Raw genomic sequence first — 25,993 nt, 5'->3', positions numbered from 1 at the left:
TTCAATTAAAAATTTGAACAAACATTCATATTTGTCACATCTAGTCTACAGGTTTTCTGGTCTCGCAGTCCACCTGTCTAAATCACTATCTGCCAACCAATTTACCAGTCTATCAATTTACCTATCCACCAGTATACCTGTTGATCTACTTATGACTTTACCCATTTACCTATTAACCTGTTTATCAATCCAACATTTTATCTGTCAACCAATTTACAGGCAATCGGACATTTGGTTTATGAAAAAAGATATAATTGCTATTAAATCTTGTAAATAATTCTTACAAAATAGGTGTTTGTGATAGGAGGTTGAAAATTTAGGGTTATATGTGTTGTTCGTATACGCATTATAAAATAATTAAAAAAAAAAAAAAAAATGTAAAAAAAATCTTCGGGGCGGCCAACCCCTTTCACTTGGCTTTAATCAAAATATCCGAAAAATTGTTTTTTATTTTTTTTTGTTTCTTTTTGTTAGTTTTTATTTTTGTTTTTTTTCTTTTATATTTTTTATCTTTATTTATCTTTTTTGTTTTTTTTTTCTTTTCTCGGGATTTACCTAACAATTTCTGGTTCATACATCCGTTTTTAACTTACCGTAGGGTAAGTTGTAGTAATCGCAAAAAATTCGCAAATGAAAATATTTATATATATTTACGTTTCAAAGGTTTCTGAACATTTTGGCATACCTTACACAAAATAGATGAGTGTGTGTGCGGATGCAAATTTTCGATTTCAAGAACACGGATCAACCGATTTGAATAATTTCAAAAACATTCGATTTGTATTGACAAGGAGACATGCTGATTAGTTTTTGTCATAGCCAGGTCTAGCCGACGAAGATACTAGGCAAAAAGAACCAAAAAAATGGAAGTTCAGTTTTTGAGAGATTCGAGTTTTTGAGCGCCTGATTTGAATAATTCAAAAAACATTTTAATTATATTGATTAAACGAAGAACTGTTCAAATTTTTGGAAAGGCAGGTCCAGCGGTTGTGGATTCTCAATGAAAATAAGTTAAAAAAAATGCCATTTGGCGGTCAAAAATGTTCATATGCACATCAAGTTATGAGATATTTTAGAGAGATTTTAATTATGTGTACACTTTTGCCAATTTTTTGGGTTCAGCACCAAGATTTTTAATTTTAAAATTCGAGTATATAGTTCAAACAAATGTCCTCGACATTTTCGACAGTATGGAATAACCGATTTTTATGATTGAAAAATCATTCGGTTCGTACTCGATCGCGAGGCGTTTTTGCAAAAGGCATTTTGCTGTTTGAGGTATGGAGCGCAAAGGGTGTAAAAAACGGTTATGCAGCTTTTGAGAAAACGGATCATCCGATTACATTAATTCAAAAAACATTTTGCTTGAGTAGAAAGTGTGCAAAATATGCTTTTACTAAAAATTTCGTAATTCTGAAAAAAAATCAAAATTTTCAAAAAATTCAAATTATCGAAAATAAACTTATTTTGAAAAATTTCAAAATATATCAACATTTTAAAAAAAAATCGAATATCTTCAAATATTTCCAATTTCTCAAGAAATTTAGAAAAAAACGTTTTTTCTCAAAAAATTCCAAAAATTTAAAACTTCTAAAAGAAAAATCGTCGCCCAATTTAAAAAGCACCTATAAGTTTAAAGAATGTATTTATAATAAATAATCTGTTTGAAATTATTCAAAACAATGATTGATTATTTCCATTTTTCAAATGTATAACTACGGTACGGGATGTTCCAGCAATTTGCCTTAAGGCACGATGCCATGCGCCCTACTAGTTATATATATATAGATAAGTAAAAAATATTCTATATTTTTATGTTTTTTAATTTTCATAGCATTTATACAACCTGCAATTGCCTTGTTATAAATTCTAATGACTTAAACCTTACATGACAACTAATTTTTCAGTTTTATAAATTATCTCTGGAATGTATCAAGTAGGTACTAGCTAAGCACACTACCTCGTTGATGACGTTTAAACGTACTTTTCAATCTTCAAAACGGTGGCTCTGAGCAAAAAAGTATTGCTGCATTTTTGTAGATTATTTTATGCTCTACAATATTGTCTCAGGTAATTTTGCGATAAAACTGACCATTTAGCTAAAAATTGCAAAAAGGTGATTTTTTTTATACTAAAAGGTGATCCTTTGATCTCGTGCCATTTTTTTATCTCGAATCGTATCGATGAGAGCTTTTCAGATTTCTTTTATAATCGTATTTTAAACAATTTTGCCAAGTTTCATCCCATTATGAATTATTTTTTACCCTGATTTTAGGTTTAAATTGATCGGGCTAGATTTCTTGATCAAAATAATAAATCTATTCATTCTAAATTTTCATTTTGCTTACATACAAGTTGCCTTTTTAAAATCGTCGTATTTCGTTTGGAAATTCGCTACATATATATTGTTTAGTGAAGCTTCGAATCCGATATCCAACAAGCTTGCGTTAAACGTTTATAGCCATATTTATAGCTACTCTGAAGGGAGTATCTAATATGTGATAGACTATATAAAAATTATGTAGATTGCAAAGGTTGTGAAAGTAACTGGAACTCTTACCAATGATAAATATTTGAAAAACACAAATTCAATAAAGTTTGTCATAAAAAAATCAATATGAACTCACTATAAATCAATCTGAACCTTCATTTACACATTACGAAGTTTTACTCGGTGCGTCCAAGACGCTGGTTTCGTTTTTTATTATTTTGATCAAGACGAAATTCAATAATGATTCGTTTAAAGGAACAAACCTGTTGATTAAGATGCAAGAAAATGACTCGATTGAAACGATTTTTTTCTGTTAAATATTTTGTTTATTTATAATTAAATGTTATAAAGGGTGTGGTCGTGTTTCCATACAGAATTGGCCCCACCCTGGTATTCAAAAAAAAAAAAAATGATGCCATTTTATAGGCATTTTCGAGAAAATCCGATATACCAAATTTCAAATCCATAGCTATTCATTTGGGCGAGATTTCATTGAAAATGTGTGAAAGTGTTTTTTCAAAGTCGTTTTTTGTAGCAACTGTAAAAGATATCGACAAACAAATAACGCCATTCTATTCACATCAGCGTGTACTATATTATTAATAACAAATATTGTTTAATAATTATTTTTTAGTGCATGAAAAAGTGAAAATTATTTTTTGTTTTGAATTTTCGGGTAGTGCGGTTGTTTGGACTACTTTTTAATTAGCATCATTAGAAAAAATTTTGTTTTATTTCATGTGGTAGAACACATTCAAAAGTAGAAAAAACCTGAGCAAGTACACGCTCGCGCTCATATAACACCCGTGTAAGTCGCCTCTGGTTTGCAACGACTAGCAACAGCACTGCCCGCCGCGTGTCTTCATAAATTCTGTATATGGAACATTCCTTTGTAAAACATTTTTAATGAAACACAGGATATAGACATTTATATTTTAATTAATTATATATTTATATGTATGTGTATAATAATAATTATATTCATAAATAATTAAATATATATTACTTATATATTGCACAAGTATATTGTATGATTGATATTTCATACAATTATCACTAAACAAATAAAATACTGATTGATAAAAAATATACATATTAATAGTATGTCGGTATATGATTTCTATTCATGCTACAGCAATGTATAAAATTGCATGTATACTAAGTTAGTCATAAATATATTAAATAATATCTTGAAGTTTTTTTTTAAATTATACAGGGTCCGGCACTCAAAGTGTAACCAATTGAAAAAAACATAAATTCAGTTTGGAAAATTACTTTTACTGGATTCAAAAAACAAAATGTGTATAAATAATATAAAACTTAAAAACAATTCACTTTTGTTCGATATGACCACCTTTTGCTTTGACTGTGCTCTTTAGACGGTGAGTCCCTCTTTCCTCTTTCTATTTTCGCACATTTTCTTAAATATAAAATTTGGCGGGTGTTAAAACTCTGATCGCAGTGTTTGAGAGTCCCACATATCGATGATGCGGAGGATGCGTCGCCTGAATGTTCCCGGGGTGTCGGTGCAGGTCCCAAACTTCCCAAATTTCCCCAAAAATTTTTTTCCCTAAATGTTTTTCCCAAAATTTAATAAAATTTAATTGAGTGAAAAATGTAGTTTTTATGACATGTTTGAACCGACTTTATACAAGTTTTTACCGATAGATGACTACTTATAAGTTATAATCTTTTTTCCATTTATACTGTAGCTGTCCATTACTGCTGGTAGGTTATATATATTTTACAACTTATAACGCACGCTATGCAGTACTGCTTGGACAATTAATAATTAAATCCCGGACGAGGGAGTGTCGGTGCGGGCACCCGCACGAGGGGGTCCCGTACGCAAGTCGCCCCCAGGCCAATTTTTTTAAGTCGAGAAACAGACCGTTAGGGAGACACTCGCGACATTCTGAATCTGACTAACATTTTTCTAGCTGTACTGCACGTCGTGTGCAAAAAATTTACTTTACCATGGCAACGGTTCCAAATTTTATGTTAGCGACGGTTGCCATGGCATTTTTTTAACCAAAAATTTGTTGGACCAAAATTTTTTTGCCCAAAAATTTTTTTTCCAAAATTTTTTAGACCAAAATTTTTTTGACCAATAATTTTTTTGACCAAAATTTTTTGGACCAAAATTTTTTTGACTAAAAATTTTTTTCCAAAATTTTGGAAAAAAAAATTTTGGTCAAAAAAATTTTGGTCCAAAAAATTTTGGGAAAAAAATTTGTGGTCAAAAAATTTTTGATCAAAAAAATTTTTGGTCAAAAAAATTTTGGTTAAAAAAATTTTGGGAAAAAAATATTTGGTCAAAAAAATTTTTAGTCAAAAAAATTTTAGAAAAAAATTTGGTCCAAAATTTTTTTTTCCAAAATTTTTTTCCCAAAATTTTTTGGATCAAAATTTTTTTGACCAAAATTTTTTTAAACAAAAATTTTTTTGACCAAATTTTTTGAAAATTTCGAGCTAGCAACGCTTGCCATGGCAAAGAAAATCGCTAAATAATTTTACTGAAAATTTTGTTGGCGACGGTTGCTATGTCAACGGTTGCCATGAATTTAATAATTAATTGTCCAAGCATTAATGCTTGGTAACCGTCGCTAACATAAAATTTTCAGTAATGGCAGGCAACCGTTGCTAGCTCGAAATTTTCAGTTCAAAAAATGTGAAAAAAAATTCAAAAGTGAAACAATACAACGAAAATCGCAAAATTATTTTATTGAGAATTTTATGTTATGTTTGCGACGGTTACCAAGCATTACTGCTTGGACAATTAATTATTAAATTCATGGCAACAATTGACATAGCAACAGTCGCCAACAAAATTTTCATTAAAATTATTTAGCGATTTTCTTTGCCATGGCAAGCGTTGCCAGCTCGAAATTTTCAAAAATTTTTGTCAAAAAAATTTTTGTTCAAAAAAATTTTGGGCATAAAAATTTTGGTCCAAAAAATTTTGAGAAAAAAATTGAGAAAAAATTTTTGGTCAAAAAAATTTTGGTCCAAAAAATTTTGGAAAAAAAATTTTTGGACCAAATTTTTTTCTAAAATTTTTTTGACTAAAAATTTTTTTAACCAAATATTTTTTTCCCAAAATTTTTTTGACCAAAATTTTTTTAAACAAAAATTTTTTTGACCAAATTTTTTGAAAATTTCGAGCTAGCAACGCTTGCCATGGCAAAAAAAATCGCTAAATAATTTTACTGAAAATTTTGTTGGCGACGGTTGCTATGTCAACGGTTGCCATGAATTTAATAATTAATTGTCCAAGCATTAATGCTTGGTAACCGTCGCTAACATAAAATTTTCAGTAATGGCAACCGTTGCTAGCTCGAAATTTTCAGTTCAAAAAATGTGAAAAAAAATTCAAAAGTGAAACAATACAACGAAAATCGCAAAATTATTTTATTGAGAATTTTGTTATGTTTGCGACGGTTACCAAGCATTACTGCTTGGACAATTAATTATTAAATTCATGGCAACAATTGACATAGCAACAGTCGCCAACAAAATTTTCATTAAAATTATTTAGCGATTTTCTTTGTCATGGCAAGCTTTGCCAGCTCGAAATTTTCAAAAATTTTGGTCAAAAAAATTTTCGTTCAAAAAAAATTTGGGCATAAAAATTTTGGTCCAAAAAATTTTGAGAAAAAAATTGGGAAAAAATTTTTGGTCAAAAAATGTTTGGTCAAAAAATTTTTGGTCAAAAAAATTTTTGTTCAAAAAAATTTTGGAAAAAAAAATTTTGGACCAAATTTTTTTCTAAAATTTTTTTGACTAAAAATTTTTTTGACCAAATATTTTTTTCCCAAAATTTTTTTAACCAAAATTTTTTTGACCAAAATTTTTTTGACCAAAAATTTTTTTGATCAAAAATTTTTTGACCACAAATTTTTTTCCAAAATTTTTTGGACCAAAATTTTTTGGACCAAAATTTTTTTGACCAAAATTTTTTTTCGCAAAATTTTTTTTTTCAAAATTTTTTGGACTAAAATTTTTTTGACCAAAAAATTTTTGACCAAAAATTTTTTGACCAAAAATTTTTTTCCCAAAATTTTTTGGACCAAAATTTTTTTGGTCACCAAATTTTTTTCCCAAAGAACTTTTTTTCCCAAAAAATATTCTCCCAAAATTTTTTGGACCAAAATATTTTTGACCAAAATTTTTATGACCAAAAATTTTTTTCACCAAATTTTTTGGACCAAAATTTTTTTGACCAAAATTTTTTTGAGCAAAATTTTTTTGACCAAAAATTTTTCCCAAAATTCTTTGGACCAAAATTTTTTTGACCAAAAATTTTTTTCCCAAAATCTTTTGTACCAAAATTTTTTTGACCAAAATTTTTTTTCACAAATTTTTTTTGACCAAAAATTTTTTTCCCAAAATTTTTTTGACCAAAAATTTTTTGGAACAAAATTTTTTTGACCAAAATTTTTTTGACCAAAAATTTTTTTCCTTTGCTGGTATATAACTTCGGTCACCAAATTTTTTTTCCAAAAAATTTTTTTCCCAAAAATGTTTTGTCCCAATTTTTTTTCTAAAAATTTTTTTGACCAAAATTTTTTTTGACCAAAATTTTTATGACCAAAAATTTTTTTCCCAAAACTTGTTGGACCAAAATTTTTTTGACCAAAAATTTTTTTCCCAAAATTTTTTGGACCAAAAATTTTTTGACCAAAAATTTTTTTCCCAAAATTTGTTGGACCAACATTTTTTTGACCAAAAATTTTTTTTCCGAAATCTTTTGTACCAAAATTTTTTTGACCAAAAATTTTTTTTCCCAAAATTTTTTTGACCAAAAATTTTTTTCCTTTGTTGGTATCAAAACTTCGGTCACCAAGTTTTTTTTCCAAAAAAAATTTTTTTTTAAAATGTTTTGTCCCAATTTTTTTTGCAAAAATTTTTTTGACCAAAATTTTTTTTGACCAAAAATTTTTTACCAAAAATTTTTTTCCCAAAATTTTTTGGACCAAAATTTTTTTCCAAAAATTTGTTGGACCAAAATTTTTCTGACCAAAAATTTTTTTCCCAAAATTTGTTGAACCAAAATTTTTTTGACCAAAATTTTTTTGACCAAAAATTTTTTTCCAATATTTTTTTGACCAAAAATTTTTTCCCAGAATTTTTTGGACCAAAAATTTATTTCGCAAAATTTGTTGGACCAAAATTCTTTTGACCAAAAATTTTTTTCCAAAAATCTTTTGTACCAAAATTTTTTTGAACAAATTTTTTTTCACTAAAAATTTTTTTCCTTTGCTGGGATTAAAACTTCGGTCACCAAATTTTTTGTCCAAAAAATTTTTTTCCCAAAAATGTTTTGTCCTCATTTTTTTTCCAAAAATTTTTTTGACCAAAATTTTTTTTGACCAAAAATTTTTTTCTCAAAATTTTTTGACCAAAATTTTTTTACCAAAATTTTTTTACCAAAATTTTTTTGACCAAAAATTTTTTTCCCAAAATTTTTTGGACCAAAATTTTTTTCCAAAAAACTTTTTTTCCCAAAAATTTTTTCTTCCAATTTTTTTGACCAAAAATTTTGTTCCCAAAATTGTTTTGACCAAAAATTTTTTTCTCAAAATTTTATTGACCAAAAATTTTTTTTCCATAATTTTTTTGACCAAATATTTTTTTCCCAAAATCTTTTTGACTAAAATTTTTTTGAAAAAAAAATTTTTTGTCCAAAACTTCGGTCACCAAATTTTTCTCCCAAAGAACTTTTTTTCCCAAAAAATATTCTCCCAATTTTTTTTTGACCAAAAATTTTTTTCCCAAAATTTTTTTGAGAAAAAAAATTTTTGTCTAAAACTTTGGTCACCAAATTTTGTTTCCAAAAAACTTTTTTTCCCAAAAATGTTTTCTCCCAATTTTTTTTCCAAAAATTTTCTTTGACCAAAATTTTTTTGATCAAAAATTTTTTTGACCAAAATTTTCTGGACCAAAATTTTTTTCCCAAAATTTGTTTGAATTTTTTTCCCAAAATTTTTTTGACCAACAATTTTTTTCCCAAAATTCTTTGGACCAAAATTTTCTTGACCAAAAATTTTTTTCTCAAAATCTTTTGTACCAAAATTTTTTTGGACCAAAATTTTTTTGACCAAAATTTTTTTGACCAAAATTTTGTTGACCAAAAATTTTTTTCCCAAAATTTTTTTGACCAAAAATTTTTTTCCCAAAATCTTTTGTAGCAAAATTTTTTTGACCAAAATTTTTTTGACCAAAAATTTTTTTTCCCAAAATTTTTTCGACCAAAAATTTTTTTCCTTTGCTGGTATCAAAACTTCGGTCACCAAATTTTTTTTCCAAAAATTTTTTTTTTCAAAAATGTTTTGTCCCAATTTTTTTTCCAAAAATTTTTTTGACCAAAATTTTTTTTGACCAAAAATTTTTTTCCCAAAATTTTGTGGACCAAAATTTTTTGAACCAAAATTTTTTTCCAAAAATTTGTTGGACCAAAATTTTTTTGACCAAAAAATTTTTTTTCAAGATTTGTTGAACCAAAATTTTTTTGACCAAAAATTTTTTTCCAGAATTTTTTTGACCAAAATTTTTTTGACCAAAAATTTTTTTCGCAAAATTTGTTGGACCAAAATTCTTTTGACCAAAAATTTTTTTCCCAAAATCTTTTGTACCAAAATTTTTTGATCAAAATTTTTTTGACCAAAAATTTTTTTCCCAAATTTTTTTCCAAAAAACTTTTTTTCCCAAAAATTTTTTTGACCAAAAATTTTGTTCCCAAAATTTTTTTGACCATAAATTTTTTTTCCAAAATTTTTTTGACCAAAAATTTTTTTTCCAAAATTTTTTTGACCAAAAATTTTTTTGACCAAATATTTTTTTCCCAAAATTTTTGGTCAAAAAATTTTGGTTTAAATAATTATGGGATTAAAACTTCGGTCACAAAATTTTGTTTCCAAAAAACTTTTTTTCCCAAAAATGTTTTCTCCCAATTTTTTTTCCAAAAATTTTCTTTGACCAAAATTTTTTTGACCAAAATTTTTTGGACCAAAATTTTTTTCCCAAAATTTGTTTGAATTTTTTTGACCAAAAATTTTTTTTCCAAAATTTTTTGGACCAAAATTTTTTTGACCAAAAATTTTTTGGACCAAAATTTTTTTGACCAAAAATTTTTTTCCCAAAATTTTTTTGACCAAAATTTTTTGGACTAAAATTTTTTGACCAAAAATTTTTTTCCCAAAATTTTTTGGACCAAAATATGTTGCACCAAAGTTTTTTTGACTAAAAATTTTTTTCCCGAAATTTTTTGGACCAAAATTTTTTTGACCAAAAATATTTTTGGGCCAAATTTTTTTTCCAAAATTTGTTGGACCAAAATTTTTCTGATCAAAATTTTTTTGACCAAAAATTTTTCTACCAAAGTTTTTTTTCCCAAAATTTTTTTTGCCAAAATTTTTGGACCAAAATTTTTTTGACCAAAAATTTTTTTTCCCAAAATTTTTTTTGCCAAAATTTGTTGGACCAAAATTCTTTTGACCAAAAATTTTTTTCCAAAAATCTTTTGTACCAAAATTTTTTTGACCAAATTTTTTTCACTAAAATTTTTTTTCCTTTGCTGGGATTAAAACTTCGGTCACCAAATTTTTTGTCCAAAAAAATTTTTTCCCAAAAATGTTTTGTCCCCATTTTTTTTCCAAAAATTTTTTTGACCAAAATTTTTTTTGACCAAAAATTTTTTTCCCAAAATTTTTTGACCAAAATTTTTTTGACCAAAAATTTTTTTCCCAAAATTTTTTGGACCAAAATTTTTTCCAAAAAACTTTTTTTCCCAAAAATTTTTTTTCCCAATTTTTTTGACCAAAATTGTTTTGACCAAAAATTTTTTTCCCAAAATTTTATTGACCAAAAATTTTTTTCCATAATTTTTTTGACCAAAAATTTTTTTGACCAAATATTTTTTTCCCAAAATCTTTTTGACCAAAATTTTTTTGAAAAAAAAAATTTTTGTCCAAAACTTCGGTCACCAAATTTTTTTCCCAAAGAACTTTTTTTCCCAAAAAATATTTTCCCAATTTTTTTTTGACCAAAAATTTTTTTCCCAAATTTTTTTGAGAAAAAAATTTTTTGTCTAAAACTTTGGTCACCAAATTTTGTTTCCAAAAAACTTTTTTTCCCAAAAATGTTATCTCCCAATTTTTTTTCCAAAAATTTTCTTTGACCAAAATTTTTTTGACCAAAAATTTTTTTGACCAAAATTTTCTGGACCAAAATTTTTTTCCCAAAATTTGTTTGAATTTTTTTGACCAAAATTTTTTTCCCAAAATTTTTTGGACCAAAAATTTTTTGACCAAAATTTTTTTGACCAAAATTTTTTTGACCAAAATTTTTTTGACCAAAATTTTTTTCCCAAAATTTTTTTGACCAAAAATTTTTTTCCCAAAATCTTTTGTACCAAAATTTTTTTGACCAAAATTTTTTCGACGAAAAATTTTTTTTCCCAAAATTTTTTGGACCAAAATTTTTTGACCAAAATTTTTTGACCAAAAATTTTTGACCAAAAATTTTTTTCCTTTGCTGGTATCAAAACTTCGGTCACCAAATTTTTTTTCCAAAAATTTTTTTTTCCAAAAATGTTTTGTCCCAATTTTTTTTCCAAAAATTTTTTTGACCAAAATTTTTTTTGACCCAAAATTTTTTTCCCAAAATTTTTTGGACCAAATTTTTTTTTCCAAAATTTGTTGGACCAAAATTTTTTTGACCAAAAATTTTTTTTCCCAAAATTTTTTGACCAAAATTTTTTTGACCAAAAGTTTTTTTCCCAAAATTGTTTGGACCAAAATTTTTTTCCAAAAAACTTTTTTTCCCAAAAATTTTTTCTCCCAATTTTTTTGACCAAAAATTTTGTACCCAAAATTGTTTTGACCAAAAATTTTTTTCCCAAAATTTTATTGACCAAAATTTTTTTGACCAAAATTTTTTTTCTCAAAATTTTATTGACCAAAATTTTTTTGACCAACATTTTTTTGACCAAAATTTTTTTGACCAAAACTTTTTTTCCCAAAATTCTTTGGACCAAAATTTTTTTGACCAAAATTTTTTTGACCAAAATTTTTTTGACCAAAATTTTTTTGACCAAAAATTTTTTTCCCAAAATTTTTTTGACCAAAAATTTTTTTCCCAAAATCTTTTGTACCAAAATTTTTTTGACCAAAAATTTTTTTTCCCAAAATTTTTTGGACCAAAATTTTTTGACCAAAAATTTTGTTCCTTTGCTGGTATCAAAACTTCGGTCACCAAATTTTTTTTCCAAAAATTTTTTTTTTCAAAAATGTTTTGTCCCAATTTTTTTTCCAAAAATTTTTTTGACCAAAATTTTTTTTGACCAAAAATTTTTTTCCCAAGATTTTTTGGACCAAAATTTTTTGAACCAAAATTTTTTTCCAAAAATTTGTTGGACCAAAAATTTTTTGACCAAAAATTTTTTTCTCAAGATTTGTTGAACCAAAATTTTTTTGACCAAAATTTTATTTCCAGAATTTTTTTGACCAAAATTTTTTTGACCAAAAATTTTTTTCCCAGAATTTTTTGGACCAAAAATTTTTTCCGCAAAATTTGTTGGACCAAAATTCTTTTGACCAAAAATTTTTTTCCCAAAATCTTTTGTACCAAAATTTTTTTGACCAAATTTTTTTTCACTAAAAATTTTTTTCCTTTGCCGGTATTAAAACTTTGGTCAAAAATTTTTTTCCAAAAATTTTTTTTTTTTTTTCCAAAAATGTTTTGTCCCAATTTTTTTCCAAAAATTTTTTTCACCAAAATTTTTTTGACTAAAAATTTTTTTCACAAAATTTTTTGATCAAATTTTTTGACCAAAAATTTTTTTCCCATTTTTTTCCAAAACTTTTTTTCCCAAAAATTTTTTGGACCAAAAATTTTGTTCCCAAAATTTTTTTGACCACAAATTTTTTTTCCAAAATTTTTTTGACCAAAAATTTTTTTTCCAAAATTTTTTTGACCAAATATTTTTTTCCCAAAATTTTTGGTCAAAAAATTTTGGTTTAACTAATTATGGGATTAAAACTTCGGTCACCAAATTTTGTTTCCAAAAAACTTTTTTTTCCAAAAATGTTTTCTCCCAATTTTTTTTCCAAAATTTTTCTTTGACCAAAATTTTTTTGACCAAAAATTTTTTTGACCAAATTTTGTTGGACCAAAATTTTTTTCCCAAAATTTGTTTGAATTTTTTTGACCAAAAATTTTTTTCCCAAAATTTTTTGGACCAAAATTTTTTTGACCAAAAATTTTTTTTGTCAAAAAATTTTTTGGACCAAAATTTTTTTGACCAAAATTTTTTTGACCAAAAATTTTTTTTTCAAAATTTTTTTGACCAAAAATTTTTTTCCCAAAATCTTTTGTACCAAAATTTTTTTGACCAAAAATTTTTTTTCCCAAAATTTTTTGGACCAAAATTTTTTGACCAAAAATTTTTTTCCTTTGCTGGTATCAAAACTTCGGTCACCAAATTTTTTTTCCAAAAATTTTTTTTTTCAAAAATGTTTTGTCCCAATTTTTTTTTCCAAAAATTTTTTTTGACCTAAAATTTTTTTCCGAAAATTTTTTGGACCAAAATTTTTTGAACCAATTTTTTTTCCAAAAATTTTTTGGACCAAAATTTTTTTGACCAAAAATTTTTTTTTCAAGATTTGTTGAACCAAAATTTTTTTGACCAAAAATTTTTTTCCCAGAATTTTTTGGACCAAAAATTTTTTTCGCAAAATTTGTTGGAACAAAATTCTTTTGACCAAAAATTTTTTTCCCAAAATTTTTTGTACCAAAATTTTTTTGACCAAATTTTTTTTCACTAAAAATTTTTTTCCTTTGCCGGTATTAAAACTTCGGTCACCAAATTTTTTTTCCAAAAATTTTTTTTTCCAAAAATGTTTTGTCCCAATTTTATTTCCAAAAATTTTTTTGACCAAAATTTTTTTTGACCCAAAATTTTTTTCCCAAAATTTTTAGGACCAAATTTTTTTTTCCAAAATTTGTTGGACCAAAATTTTTTTGACCAAAAATTTTTTTTCAAAAAATTTTTTTCCCAAAATTTTTTGACCAAAATTTTTTTGACGAAAAGTTTTTTCCCAAAATTGTTTGGACCAAAATTTTTTTCCAAAAAACTTTTTTTCCCAAAAATTTTTTCTCCCAATTTTTTTGACCAAAAATTTTGTACCCAAAATTGTTTTGACCAAAAATTTTTTTCCCAAAATTTTATTGACCAAAATTTTTTTGACCAAAATTTTTTTTCCCAAAATTTTATTGACCAAAATTTTTTTGACCAACATTTTTTTGACCAAAATTTTTTTGACCAAAACTTTTTTTCCCAAAATTCTTTGGACCAAAAATTTTTTGGACCAAAATTTTTTGACCAAAAATTTTGTTCCTTTGCTGGTACCAAAACTTCGGTCACCAAATTTTTTTTCCAAAAATTTTTTTTTTTCAAAAATGTTTTGTCCCAATTTTTTTTCCAAAAATTTTTTTGACCAAAAATTTTTTTCCCAAGATTTTTTGGACCAAAATTTTTTAAACCAAAATTTTTTTCCAAAAATTTGTTGGACCAAAATTTTTTTGACCAAAAATTTTTTTTTCAAGATTTGTTGAACCAAAATTTTTTTGACCAAAAATTTTTTTCCAGAATTTTTTTGACCAAAATTTTTTTGACCAAAAATTTTTTTCCCAAAATTTTTTGGACCAAATATTTTTGCCGCAAAATTTGTTGGACCAAAATTCTTTTGACCAAAAATTTTTTTCCCAAAATCTTTTGTACCAAAATTTTTTTGACCAAATTTTTTTTCACTAAAAATTTTTTTCCTTTGCCGGTATTAAAACTTTGGTCACATAATTTTTTTTCCAAAAAATTTTTTTTCCAAAAATGTTTTGCCCCAATTTTGTTTCCAAAAATTTTTTTGACCAAAATTTTTTTTGACTAAAAATTTTTTTCCCAAAATTTTTTGATCAAAATTTTTTTGACCAAAAATTTTTTTCCCATATTTTTTTCCAAAAAACTTTTTTTCCCAAAAATTTTTTTGACCAAAAATTTTGTTCCCAAAATTTTTTTGACCACAAATTTTTTTTCCAAAGTTTTTTTGACCAAAAATTTTTTTTCCAAAATTTTTTTGACCAAATATTTTTTTCCCAAAATTTTTGATCAAAAAATTTTGGTTTAACTAATTATGAGATTAAAACTTCGGTCACCAAATTTTGTTTCCAAAAAACTTTTTTTCCCAAAAATGTTTTCTCCCAATTTTTTTTCCAAAAATTTTCTTTGACCAAAATTTTTTTGACCAAAAATTTTTTTGACCAAATTTTGTTGGACCAAAATTTTTTTCCCAAAATTTGTTTGAATTTTTTTGACTAAAAATTTTTTTCCCAAAATTTTTTGGACCAAAATTTTTTTGACCAAAAATTTTTTTTGTCAAAAAATTTTTTGGACCAAAATTTTTTTGACCAAAAATTTTTTTCCCAAAATTTTTTTGACCAAAATTTTTTTGACCAAAATTTTTTTGGACCAAAATTTTTTTGACCAAAATTTTTTTGACCAAAATTTTTTTGACCAAAAATTTTTTTTTCAAAATTTTTTTGACCAAAAATTTTTTTCCCAAAATCTTTTGTACCAAAAATTTTTTTTCCCAAAATTTTTTGGACCAAAATTTTTGACCAAAAATTTTTTTCCTTTGCTGGTATCAAAACTTCGGTCACCAAATTTTTTTTCCAAATTTTTTTTTTTTCAAAAATGTTTTGTCCCAATTTTTTTTTCCAAAAATTTTCTTTGACCAAAAATTTTTTCCCCAAAATTTTTTGGACCAAAATTTTTTGGACCAAAATTTTTTGGACCAAAATTTTTTGGACCAAAATTTTTTGAACCAAAATTTTTTTCCAAAAATTTTTTGGACCAAAATTTTTTTGACCAAAAATTTTTTTCCCAGAATTTTTTGGACCAAAAATTTTTTTCGCAAAATTTGTTGGAACAAAATTCTTTTGACCAAAAATTTTTTTCCCAAAATCTTTTGTACCAAAATTTTTTTGACCAAATTTTTTTTCACTAAAAATTTTTTTCCTTTGCCGGTATTAAAACTTTGGTCACAAAATTTTTTTTCAAAAAATTTTTTTTCCAAAATGTTTTTTCCCAATTTTTTTTGACTAAAAATTTTTTTCCCAAAATTTTTTGATCAAAATTTTTTTGACCAAAAATTTTTTTCCCAAATTTTTTCCAAAAACTTTTTTCCCCAAAAATTTTTTTGACCAAAAATTTGTTCCAAATTTTTTTGACCAAAATTTTGTTCCCAAATTTTTTTTGACCAAAATTTTTTTGACCAAAAATTTTTTTTCCAAAATTTTTTTGACCAAAAATTTTTTGACCAAATATTTTTTTCTCAAAATTTTTGGTCAAAAAATTTGGTTTAAATAATTATAGGATTAAAACTTCGGTCACCAAATTTTTGTTTCCAAAAAACTTTTTTTCTCAAAAATGTTTCTCCCAATTTTTTTCCAAAAATTTTCTTTGACCAAAATTTTTTTGACCAAAAATTTTTTTGACCAAAATTTTTTGGACCAAAATTTTTTTCCCAAAATTTGTTTGAATTTTTTTGACCAAAAATTTTTTCCCCAAAATTTTTTGGACCAAAATTTTTTTGACCAAAAATTTTTTTCCCAAGATTTTTTTGACCAAAATTTTTTGGACTAAAATTTTTTGACCAAAAATTTTTTTCCCAAAATTTTTTGGACCAAAATATGTTGGACCAAAATTTTTTGACCAAAATTTTTTTGACCAAAAATTTTTTTCCCGAAATTTTTTGGACCAAAATTTTTTTGACCAAAAATATTTTTGGGCCAAATTTTTTTTCCAAAATTTGTTGGACCAAAATTTTTCTGATCAAAATTTTTTTGACCAAAAATTTTTCTACCAAAGTTTTTTTTCCCAAAATTTTTTTTGCCAAAATTTTTTGGACCAAAATTTTTTTGACCAAAAATTATTTTGACCAAAAATTTTTTCACCAAAAATTTTTTTCCCAAAATTTTTTGGACCAAATTTTTTTTTCCATTTTGGGAAAAAAATTTTTGGAAAAAAAATTTGGTGGCCGAAGTTTTGATACCAGCAAAAAAAAAAATTTTGGTCAAAAAATTTTGGTTCAAATAATTATGGAAAAAAAATTTTTGGTCCAAAAAATTTTGAGAAAAAAATTAGGAAAAAATTTTTGGTCAAAAATGTTTGGTCAAAAATTTTTGGTCAAAAAATTTTTTGGTAAAAAAATTTTGTTCCAAAATTTTTGGAAAAAATATTTTTGGTAAAAAATTTTGGGAAAAAAAATTTTTGTAAAAAAATTTGGTCCAACAAATTTTGGAAAAAAAATTTGGTCCAAAAAATTTTGGGAAAAAATTTTGGTCAAAAAAATTTTGGTCAAAAATTTTTGAAAAAAAAATTGGGACAAAACATTCTTGAAAAAAAAATTTTTTGGAAAAAAAATTTGGTGACCGAAGTTTTGATACCAGCAAAGAAAAAAAATTTTTGTCCAAAAAATTTTGGGAAAAAAAATTTTTGGTCAAAAAAATTTTGGTACAAAAGCTTTTGGGAAAAAAATTTTTGGTCAAAAAAATTTTGGTCCAAAGAATTTTGGGAAAAAAATTTTTGGTCAAAAAAATTTTGGTCAAAAAAATTTTGGTCCAAAAAATTTTGGGAGAAAAATTTTTGGTCAAAAAAATTTTGGTCGAACAAATTTTGTAAAAAAAATTTTTGTTCAAAAAAATTTTTGGTCAAAAAAATTTTGGTCAAAGAAAATTTTTGAAAAAAAAATTGGGTGTTGATGTTGGGGGGTTTCTCAACTCCTTTCGAAGTATTTCTCAAAGAAAAAAAAAAATTGGGTGTTGATGTTGGGGGGTTTCTCAACTCCTTTCGAAGTATTTCTCAACCCCTTTCGAAGTATTTTATACTTCGAGGAAAAATAAAAAAATTAAATGTATTCAGAAAACAAAAACCAATGGTAAACAAATATAAATTAAAAATAAAATTCTTCTTACTCCGTAATCAATAATAAACTAAAATATATTCTATATAAATTTTATATAAATGAAAAACAAAAATGAACACTAATTAATATTGTATGAAAATGTTATCTGTTTTGGAAGTCCAAGCCGCGGCAGCTATTTGGTTGGATCTGGAAACATCAGCGTAGTCGGTTGGATAGGTTGAAAAGAAATTCGAATACACTGACAAATAAAAATAACTGTTGACTTGACACACAATAGAAATTTAATCCACTGATAATATTGAACTGATAACAAACACTGAAAGGAACTGAATGTATTGATTGCAAGTAACTGAATGAATGAATTAAACCAAAATGAATGAAAGCCACGGAATAAATCGACTCGAACACTGAAAGTAACTGAACGAATGAAAGGCACGGAAAGAATAGACTTGAATGCCAAAAACTATTGCCTGCATCGGCCTTTTTATGAGTCAGAATTGCCCGATTGCCTAAATTTGAAACGTATTGTCCGAGTAGAAAAACAAACCTTTTACAGGTCCGACAACCTACACAGGTGCGGCGCAAACATTTTCCCCCGACTAAAAGGTTAGCCTTTTATACTTCTGAAAATACTCGAAATTGGTACATAGTGAACCTCATGATTAGGAAGGATAGAATTGCCAAAATAAATTCAAACTTTCATTCAGAGTAGATCGGTTACGGAAGCCTGACCTCGCGCCAGGGTCCCCCTCTCACGACCTACCACATTCACACGATCTAGATTGCGGAAGTTTTATTTTCGCGCCAGGGTCTAGATTTTTTGGACATTTACAAGAATCTTCCAGAGACTATGAGGGGTGTTCTCATCGCCCTGGAGATTGAAAATTTGGCAAAACTATATATAGAAGCAAATATATCATGAGATAGAAAAGTTTTTTTTTTTTTTGAAATGAATAATTCAGATATAAACTATTGAATAGGTAGGGGGCATAGTTTGACAACAGGCCGCTTGATTAGGGTATTTCCCGTTTTTACCAATGCTACTCGAACCACTCCATCAGGGCCCGGAAAAACCTCTTCAACTCTTCCCAACCCCCAATGAAGCGGACGCGCATTCTCTTGTTTTACAACTACCAAATCACCCTTTTTAATAGGATTAGTGACTGTATTCCATTTCTGTCGGACCTGTAGCTCGGTTAGATATTCCACATTCCATCGCTTCCAGTAAGAAGCGACAATATGATCTAACAATTGTTTTCTTTTAGTCAAATTCAAGTTTTCATAGTCAACGGGCAAATCCGACAGAGGCTCTTGCATTAAGAAGTGCGCAGGCGTAAGAGGTTGAGGATCCGATGGATCATTGCTCAGCCAACATAACGGTCTTGAATTCAGTAAGGCTTCGATTTGATTGAGGACTGTATTAAACTCTTCGTAGGATAAAATTTGCAACCCTATAACTTTAAACAAATGGGTCTTCACTGATTTAATATTCGCCTCCCATATACCTCCAAAATGTGGGGCAAACGGTGGATTAAATTTCCATTCAATGTCATGTAAAACCAATAATTCATTGAAACGCTTTTTATACTCTTCGGAATTTAGGAGAAGGAATAAGGAATCAAGAGTATTTTTGGCTCCTATAAAATTGGTTCCACAATCGGAGTAAATACATTTGATAGGACCACGCCGGGCTAGGAATCGTTTCAAGCAATCTAAAAATGTATCGCTTGTTAAATCTGAAGCTAATTCGAGATGTATCGCCTTAGTGGCTAAACAGATGAACAAGCATATATAAGCCTTGTAGGTTCGAGCGCCTCTGTGACGACTCATGGAGATATTGAAGGGGCCTGCATAATCAACGCCGACGTTTAGGAAAGCTCTACTGGCTGTTATGCGCGGTACTGGTAAGTCGCCCATGAATGGAAAAATGGGTTTCGGATTCTGTCGAAAACAAGTTATACACTTGTGAAGACGATTACGAATTATTGCACGAGCCGACAAGATCCAATATTTTTGCCTCAATAAAGATAATACTAAGTTTGATCCAGTATGTAAATTATTAATATGGTAGTAATCTATGAGACAATTTACTACTTGGTCTTTTTTTGGCAAAAGAAGTGGATCGTTATTAGTTGTTAATCCTAATCTACCTTTAACGCGTAAACAATTATTAGAATCCAAAACCAAATTTAGTCGGCAAAACTTCTTCGAACAAGACTTTCCGTTCGTTAATAGTTTGAATTCTTCGGGAAAATGATGTTCTTGGACTAATCGAATAATAATTACCTCGGCTTGTTTCAAATCTGAAGTCAAAAGTCGGTTTCGATTTGTTATAATTTTACAAAACTTCAATATATAAGCGAAAATTCTTACAAGTTTGCACCAATTAGAAAATTTTTGCGTTAATTCATATAAAGGATTGATCGGTGGTATGACACTCTTTACTATTAGAGCGTTAGCTTTTCTTTCTTGATCAATATCTCCGGAAGGTTCAACCGTTTTTGCAGGCCAAGTTGATATAGGACCGTTTAACCAATCCGGCCCAAACAACCAATTCTTATGTTGGATAAAATCCTTAGGTCGAAGACCTCGAGAAACACAATCGGCTGCATTTTGATTAGAAGGAATGTGAAGCCATTGTGCATTAGGAATGAGATCCCGTATTTTTGTTACCCTATTGGCTACAAATGTTTTCCAACGAGTAGCCGGTCCTGCTAACCAGTGAAGGACAATCATAGAATCGGAAAAACAGTAAATAGAATCAAAATCTATACTATGTTGGTTATTCGTTAATATAAAATTCAGAAGTTTTGACAGTAAATGACAGGCACAAAGTTCAAGCCTGGCTAATGTTTGGTTTTTAATCGGTGTTACACGCGATTTTGAAATCAACAAGAAATTCGGATTGCCAAGAGATTTAATATAAACTACCGCTCCATACGCTTGCTCTGAACTATCCGCGAAACCAAATAATGAACATTTGTTTTGTTTTGATGTTTCGAGATAACGCGGAATCTGATAGTTATTAAGATGCTCTAATTCGGAATATACGGCTAACCATGATGTAATAATAAATGATGGTAATTCCTCATCCCAATCGATTTTTAATGTCCAAATTTTTTTCAATAATATTTTTATCTTAACAACTATCGGAGTTAGGAAACCCAGAGGATCCCAGATTCGCGCTATTACTGAAAGAAGTTGTCTCTTTGTCCATTTTCTCCACGTAAGCTTTATTTCGAATGAAAAATTATCTGATAAGGGATCCCATTTTAATCCCAATACCTTTGTAGAAGATTCCATTTGAAAATCCGATTTAGAGAAATGTTTATTTTGTACATCAGAATCAGAAAAAAGTTTACGCAGATTAGAATTATTAGATTCCCACTTTTTTAATTCAAAACCACCAGACGATAATACAGTCTGCAAACCCTCGCAAATGGTTTTAGCGCTATCCAAGGAGTCGATACTTGTAACCACATCATCAATATAGACATCGTTCTCAAGAATTCTAGAAATAGATTGAGAATATTTGGAACATTCGTCTCGGGATAGTTGTTTGATGGTTCTGATAGCTTGAAAGGGAGATGATGATAGACCAAAAGTTACGGTATTTAATTCATAGATGCCAATGGGTGCATCGGGAAACGGTCTCCATAAGATTTTTTGATATTTTCTATCTTGTTTACGAACCCAAATATTACGATACATTTGTTTGATATCAGCTGTTAATGCTATAGGCCCGAAACGAAAATTTAGAAGGATTGAACAAATGTCGGTTTGTAATTTAGGACCAACATGCAAAATTTCGTTCAAGGAAGTGAATTCTGAATTTTTCGCAGATGCATCAAACACGACGCGTAAAGGCGTGGAGGAACTTTCTTTTTCGACTGCGAAATGTGGAATATAATATCCATTTTTTATTTTAATAAAATCATCGACTTCATGATCTACCGGACAATAATCGACAAAGGATAATTGGTTTTGAGTCAGGTAATCTTCTATGACGGCGGCATATTTTTTATGAAATTCGGGATTTTTCAAAAATTTATTTTCAAGCATGTGGTATCGCTTTAAGGCTAAATGAAATGATTTGTATAAATTTCTGCCTTCACTTTTAAAAGGCAGCGCTACTACATATCGTCCATCTGGAGATCGCGTAGTAGTTGTAGTAAAATGGTTTTCGCATAAATCATCGTTAGAAGAGAGGATTATTTCGGGAATGTCTTCTAATTGTAAGAATTTATTCATTTGTAAATGGAAATCTGAATCTGAAACATTACATAAATTAGTAGAAGTGCCGGTATTTTCAAATAAATCAGGAATGGAACCTAATATTAAATAACCCAACCGGGTTTCTAGGGCCACAGGTAATCCTTTATCATTTTTAACTTGATTAGTGCCAAGAATTTCGCCGAAAACATCGCAACCCAAAATTCCGTCGACCTCCTGGGGTGTATGAAAGTTAGGATCCGCTAAAGGATAATTCAGAAATGTTTTGATGGATGAAATCGGAATGGTAATTTGTGGTTGCTTTCCCACTATCTCGTGTACTACGTATGCACAGACCGATAACTGATAAGAATCAATTAAAGATTTCAAAGTGAAATTAACTAATCCAATAACTTTATGTGACGAATTGCCTAACCCGATCACTTGGGTTGATATTGGAAGAATTTGTAAATCAGCCTTTTTGCACCAAGTTAATGTCACAAAATTTCTATCGCTTCCCGAATCAATAATTGTACGTAATAAAATGTTTTCTTTTCTAGTAGTAACTTTTACTACTGCTGTCGGCAATATGGTAATATGATGTGCGATTTTGTTTTGATTAAATGCGCATAAAACCGTACTACCTGATTTGGAATTAGAAAGATTATTTTGATCCGTACTCGCAAAATTGCTACCAGTATGCAATAGCGAGTGATGTCGTTCGTTACATAATAAACAGGTTTTATTCGATCGACATGTAGTCGTTATCTTATGACCCAAACAATTGTCGCATAAGTTTAATTTTTGAATAAGGGATCGCCGTTCAGGTATACTCAATGATAGAAATTTTGAACAAGTAAACACTCTGTGTTGTTCCCGACACACAAAGCATTTGTTATCATATTTATCTTTTAACAAAAATGACCGGCTAATTTTAGTGTTTTTGTAATTGGGTTTGTCATTAGTGAAATTGTTGGTCATACCATATACTTGATTTTTTGCCTGTTGTGACTTTTGAAGAAAATGCAGGAGGTCTTGGTATTTGGGAAACTCACCTTGATAAAAATGCTCGAATTTTTCTTGTAAAAACGGATCGAGTTTCGAGAATGCCAGTGACGTAATAAGGAAATCATAGGCGTCGGGAATATTCAATTGGGAGAGCGCTTGCACCGCGGTATCGAATTTTTCAAGGAATGAATTTATTTGTCCAGATGAAATGGTTTTGAATGACAATAGTTGTTTGAAATAATTGGTGGCTAAGTACCGTTTATTTTCGTATTTTTTTATGAGCGCTTCCCAAAGAATTTGATAATTATTTGCGGTCGGTAGTATAGAATGAAATATTTTTAAAACCGGACCCTGTAACGCTCCTTTTAAAAAATGAAATTTTGAAACATTATCTAACTCGGTATTTTCATGAATTAGTGAATTGAATGTTTCATAAAATAATGGCCATTGTTGAATATCTCCTGAGAATTTAGGTACTTCAATGGACGGTAAATGTTGTTTGGGTACTATGTCTTTAATTGAAGAACTATGCGCATTTTTATTATCTAGTAATTTCTCAGCGTGTTTTATTTTGGCATACATCGTTTCAAGGGCCTTTATTGCGGAATATTCCGGAATGAAACTAGGATTATCTAAATATTTTAATTTGTTTATTTCATCGCACAATTGAATAAATTGTTCACGAGCATTTTCAGTAATATATAAATTTTCAAGAAATTGTGTCTTATTTGAAGATACATCAATCTGTTGCGATAGATCGTACGTTTCTTGCACAATTGAAAAGTACATCTCTCTCTTGGCGGTTAGACGTGCAATTTCTGCACCGATATCGATTTTAGGCGCCATTATATATATTTTTGTTTTCTGTATACACCCAATTAATCCTAATAATAATTAGGATCCGGCTCGAAGGACCAAATGTTGATGTTGGGGGGTTTCTCAACTCCTTTCGAAGTATTTCTCAACCCCTTTCGAAGTATTTTATACTTCGAGGAAAAATAAAAAAATTAAATGTATTCAGAAAACAAAAACCAATGGTAAACAAATATAAATTAAAAATAAAATTCTTCTTACTCCGTAATCAATAATAAACTAAAATATATTCTATATAAATTTTATATAAATGAAAAACAAAAATGAACACTAATTAATATTGTATGAAAATGTTATCTGTTTTGGAAGTCCAAGCCGCGGCAGCTATTTGGTTGGATCTGGAAACATCAGCGTAGTCGGTTGGATAGGTTGAAAAGAAATTCGAATACACTGACAAATAAAAATAACTGTTGACTTGACACACAATAGAAATTTAATCCACTGATAATATTGAACTGATAACAAACACTGAAAGGAACTGAATGTATTGATTGCAAGTAACTGAATGAATGAATTAAACCAAAATGAATGAAAGCCACGGAATAAATCGACTCGAACACTGAAAGTAACTGAACGAATGAAAGGCACGGAAAGAATAGACTTGAATGCCCAAAAACTATTGCCTGCATCGGCCTTTTTATGAGTCAGAATTGCCCGATTGCCTAAATTTGAAACGTATTGTCCGAGTAGAAAAACAAACCTTTTACAGGTCCGACAACCTACACAGGTGCGGCGCAAACATTGGGAGAAAACATTTTTGGGAAAAAAAGTTTTTTGGAAACAAAATTTGGTGATCAAAGTTTTGGACAAAAAATTTTTTTCTCAAAAAAATCTGGTGGACGGACTTATACATAAACTTATACAACTGAACTTTCCACCATACATTACAAGAACATTACACTCATACCTCTCAGACCGTAACTTTACCGTACAAGTAGACAACCGACTTTCGATGGTTAAACAAGTGACGGCGGGAGTACCGCAGGGCTCGATCCTGGGACCGTCACTGTTTAACGTCTACATTCACGACATACCCACTGACGCCGACACAACGTTACTGACGTTTGCTGACGACACTGCCATATACAAATCATAACGATCACCGACGCTACTGACTACAAAGATACAGACACACATAGACAAGCTGATCGAATATACTGACAAATGGCAGATCAGAATCAATCCGCAGAAGACGGAGGCAATTTTATTTACAAAGAGCCGAAATGCCACGACTAGACTGATTGACTTGGACAAAATTAAAGTATTGGACTGTGAAGTTGAGTGGTCTAAGGATGTCAAATATCTTGGTGTGACCCTGGACCATAGACTCAGCTTCACAAAACATATTAATACGAAAATTGGACAGGCTTACGGGATGTTAAATCTACTGAGACCTCTCTTGAACCACAACAGCCCGCTAAGCGTGAAGAACAAGCGAACACTTTACTTGACACTAATAAGACCGTTACTGACATACGCCGCTCCGGCATGGAACGCGACAACTAAGACTAACTTACGGAAACTACAGACATTACAAAATAAGACACTAAGACTAGTACTTGACAAAATAAGAGACCCACTGACTAGACATTACTACTCTTCAAAATACACACACAAACAGACTGACGTACCGACATTACTCGACTATATAAAAAAGCTCACTGAGAATTTTTATCTAAAACTAGCCGGCCCGACAGACTTCGTCCTGTCAAAAAAAATTGTAATGTGGCGGTGTTTTGTGCCTACCTTTTTTCTATTCTTTGCAAAAAATTATCCTGAACAGAACCGTCACCCTGGTAATAATTCGGTGTGAAATTCGGTTAAAAATAATTAAATAAAACACTATATGCATTTAAAAATAAGTAATTTTAATCATGTAAATCATAATTCAAAAGTCAGTTCAATTTTTATTGTAGTGCTTTGTGATAAACGATGTTTTTTGTTTGATTACCTGGCGCATAGACAAACAAATCTGATGGTTTTCCAATACGGGAACAGACAACATACAATTTTCCATTTGAGAAACATGGGTTTTCCAAAATAATACCACAAACACTTAATGATACCATAAACGCACTGGAAACTGTAGTCGTTTAATCTCAAATGGCACAATGGCAAATCAATCGGAATCATTGGGATGCACGGTGCGAGAACATCTTCTGCTTTATACTATCCTTTCAATATAGTTGCTTCCATCCCGTTGTTTGGTAGTTTTTTTTGCTAACCTTGTGCCGTTACAAAGGCGCGGTTGGTCGATATTTCGCAAAATTATAATTGCCGATCCAACTTTTAATTGAAGATTGTGAGGTGACAATCCTAGCAAATCCAGCGAGTTTAAAAACTCCGGTGGATCGTCTTGGTTAGTTGCGGAATCAACTGATTCGCCTGTAATTTGTTCTTGAATTTTGAAATTTAATTAATTTACATC

General features: G+C 28.5%; 1 protein-coding gene across 1 annotated transcript; it reads right to left on the bottom strand.

Moving 5' to 3' along the window:
- Positions 1–18,441: 18,441 nt before the first annotated feature.
- Positions 18,442–21,183, bottom strand: LOC113375555. Its single transcript, XM_026615488.1, has one exon. The coding sequence runs from the start codon at positions 21,181–21,183 to the stop codon at positions 18,442–18,444; it is 2,742 nt and encodes a 913-aa protein (XP_026471273.1).
- Positions 21,184–25,993: the final 4,810 nt, after the last annotated feature.

This window comes from Ctenocephalides felis, unplaced genomic scaffold (assembly GCF_003426905.1).
Source record: "Ctenocephalides felis isolate EL2017-DRISC unplaced genomic scaffold, ASM342690v1 CF-g0.4_SCAFFOLD_01886, whole genome shotgun sequence".
NCBI classification, from domain to species: domain Eukaryota; kingdom Metazoa; phylum Arthropoda; class Insecta; order Siphonaptera; family Pulicidae; genus Ctenocephalides; species Ctenocephalides felis.
The sequence above is the reverse complement of the archived record's forward strand: the minus strand, read 5'-3'. Positions and strand labels throughout refer to the sequence as shown.

Bases quoted from the DNA above. Each gene is read 5' to 3' on its own strand.
- LOC113375555 (XM_026615488.1), bottom strand. From the start codon at position 21,183: ATGTATCGTAATATTTGGGTTCGTAAACAAGATAGAAAATATCAAAAA.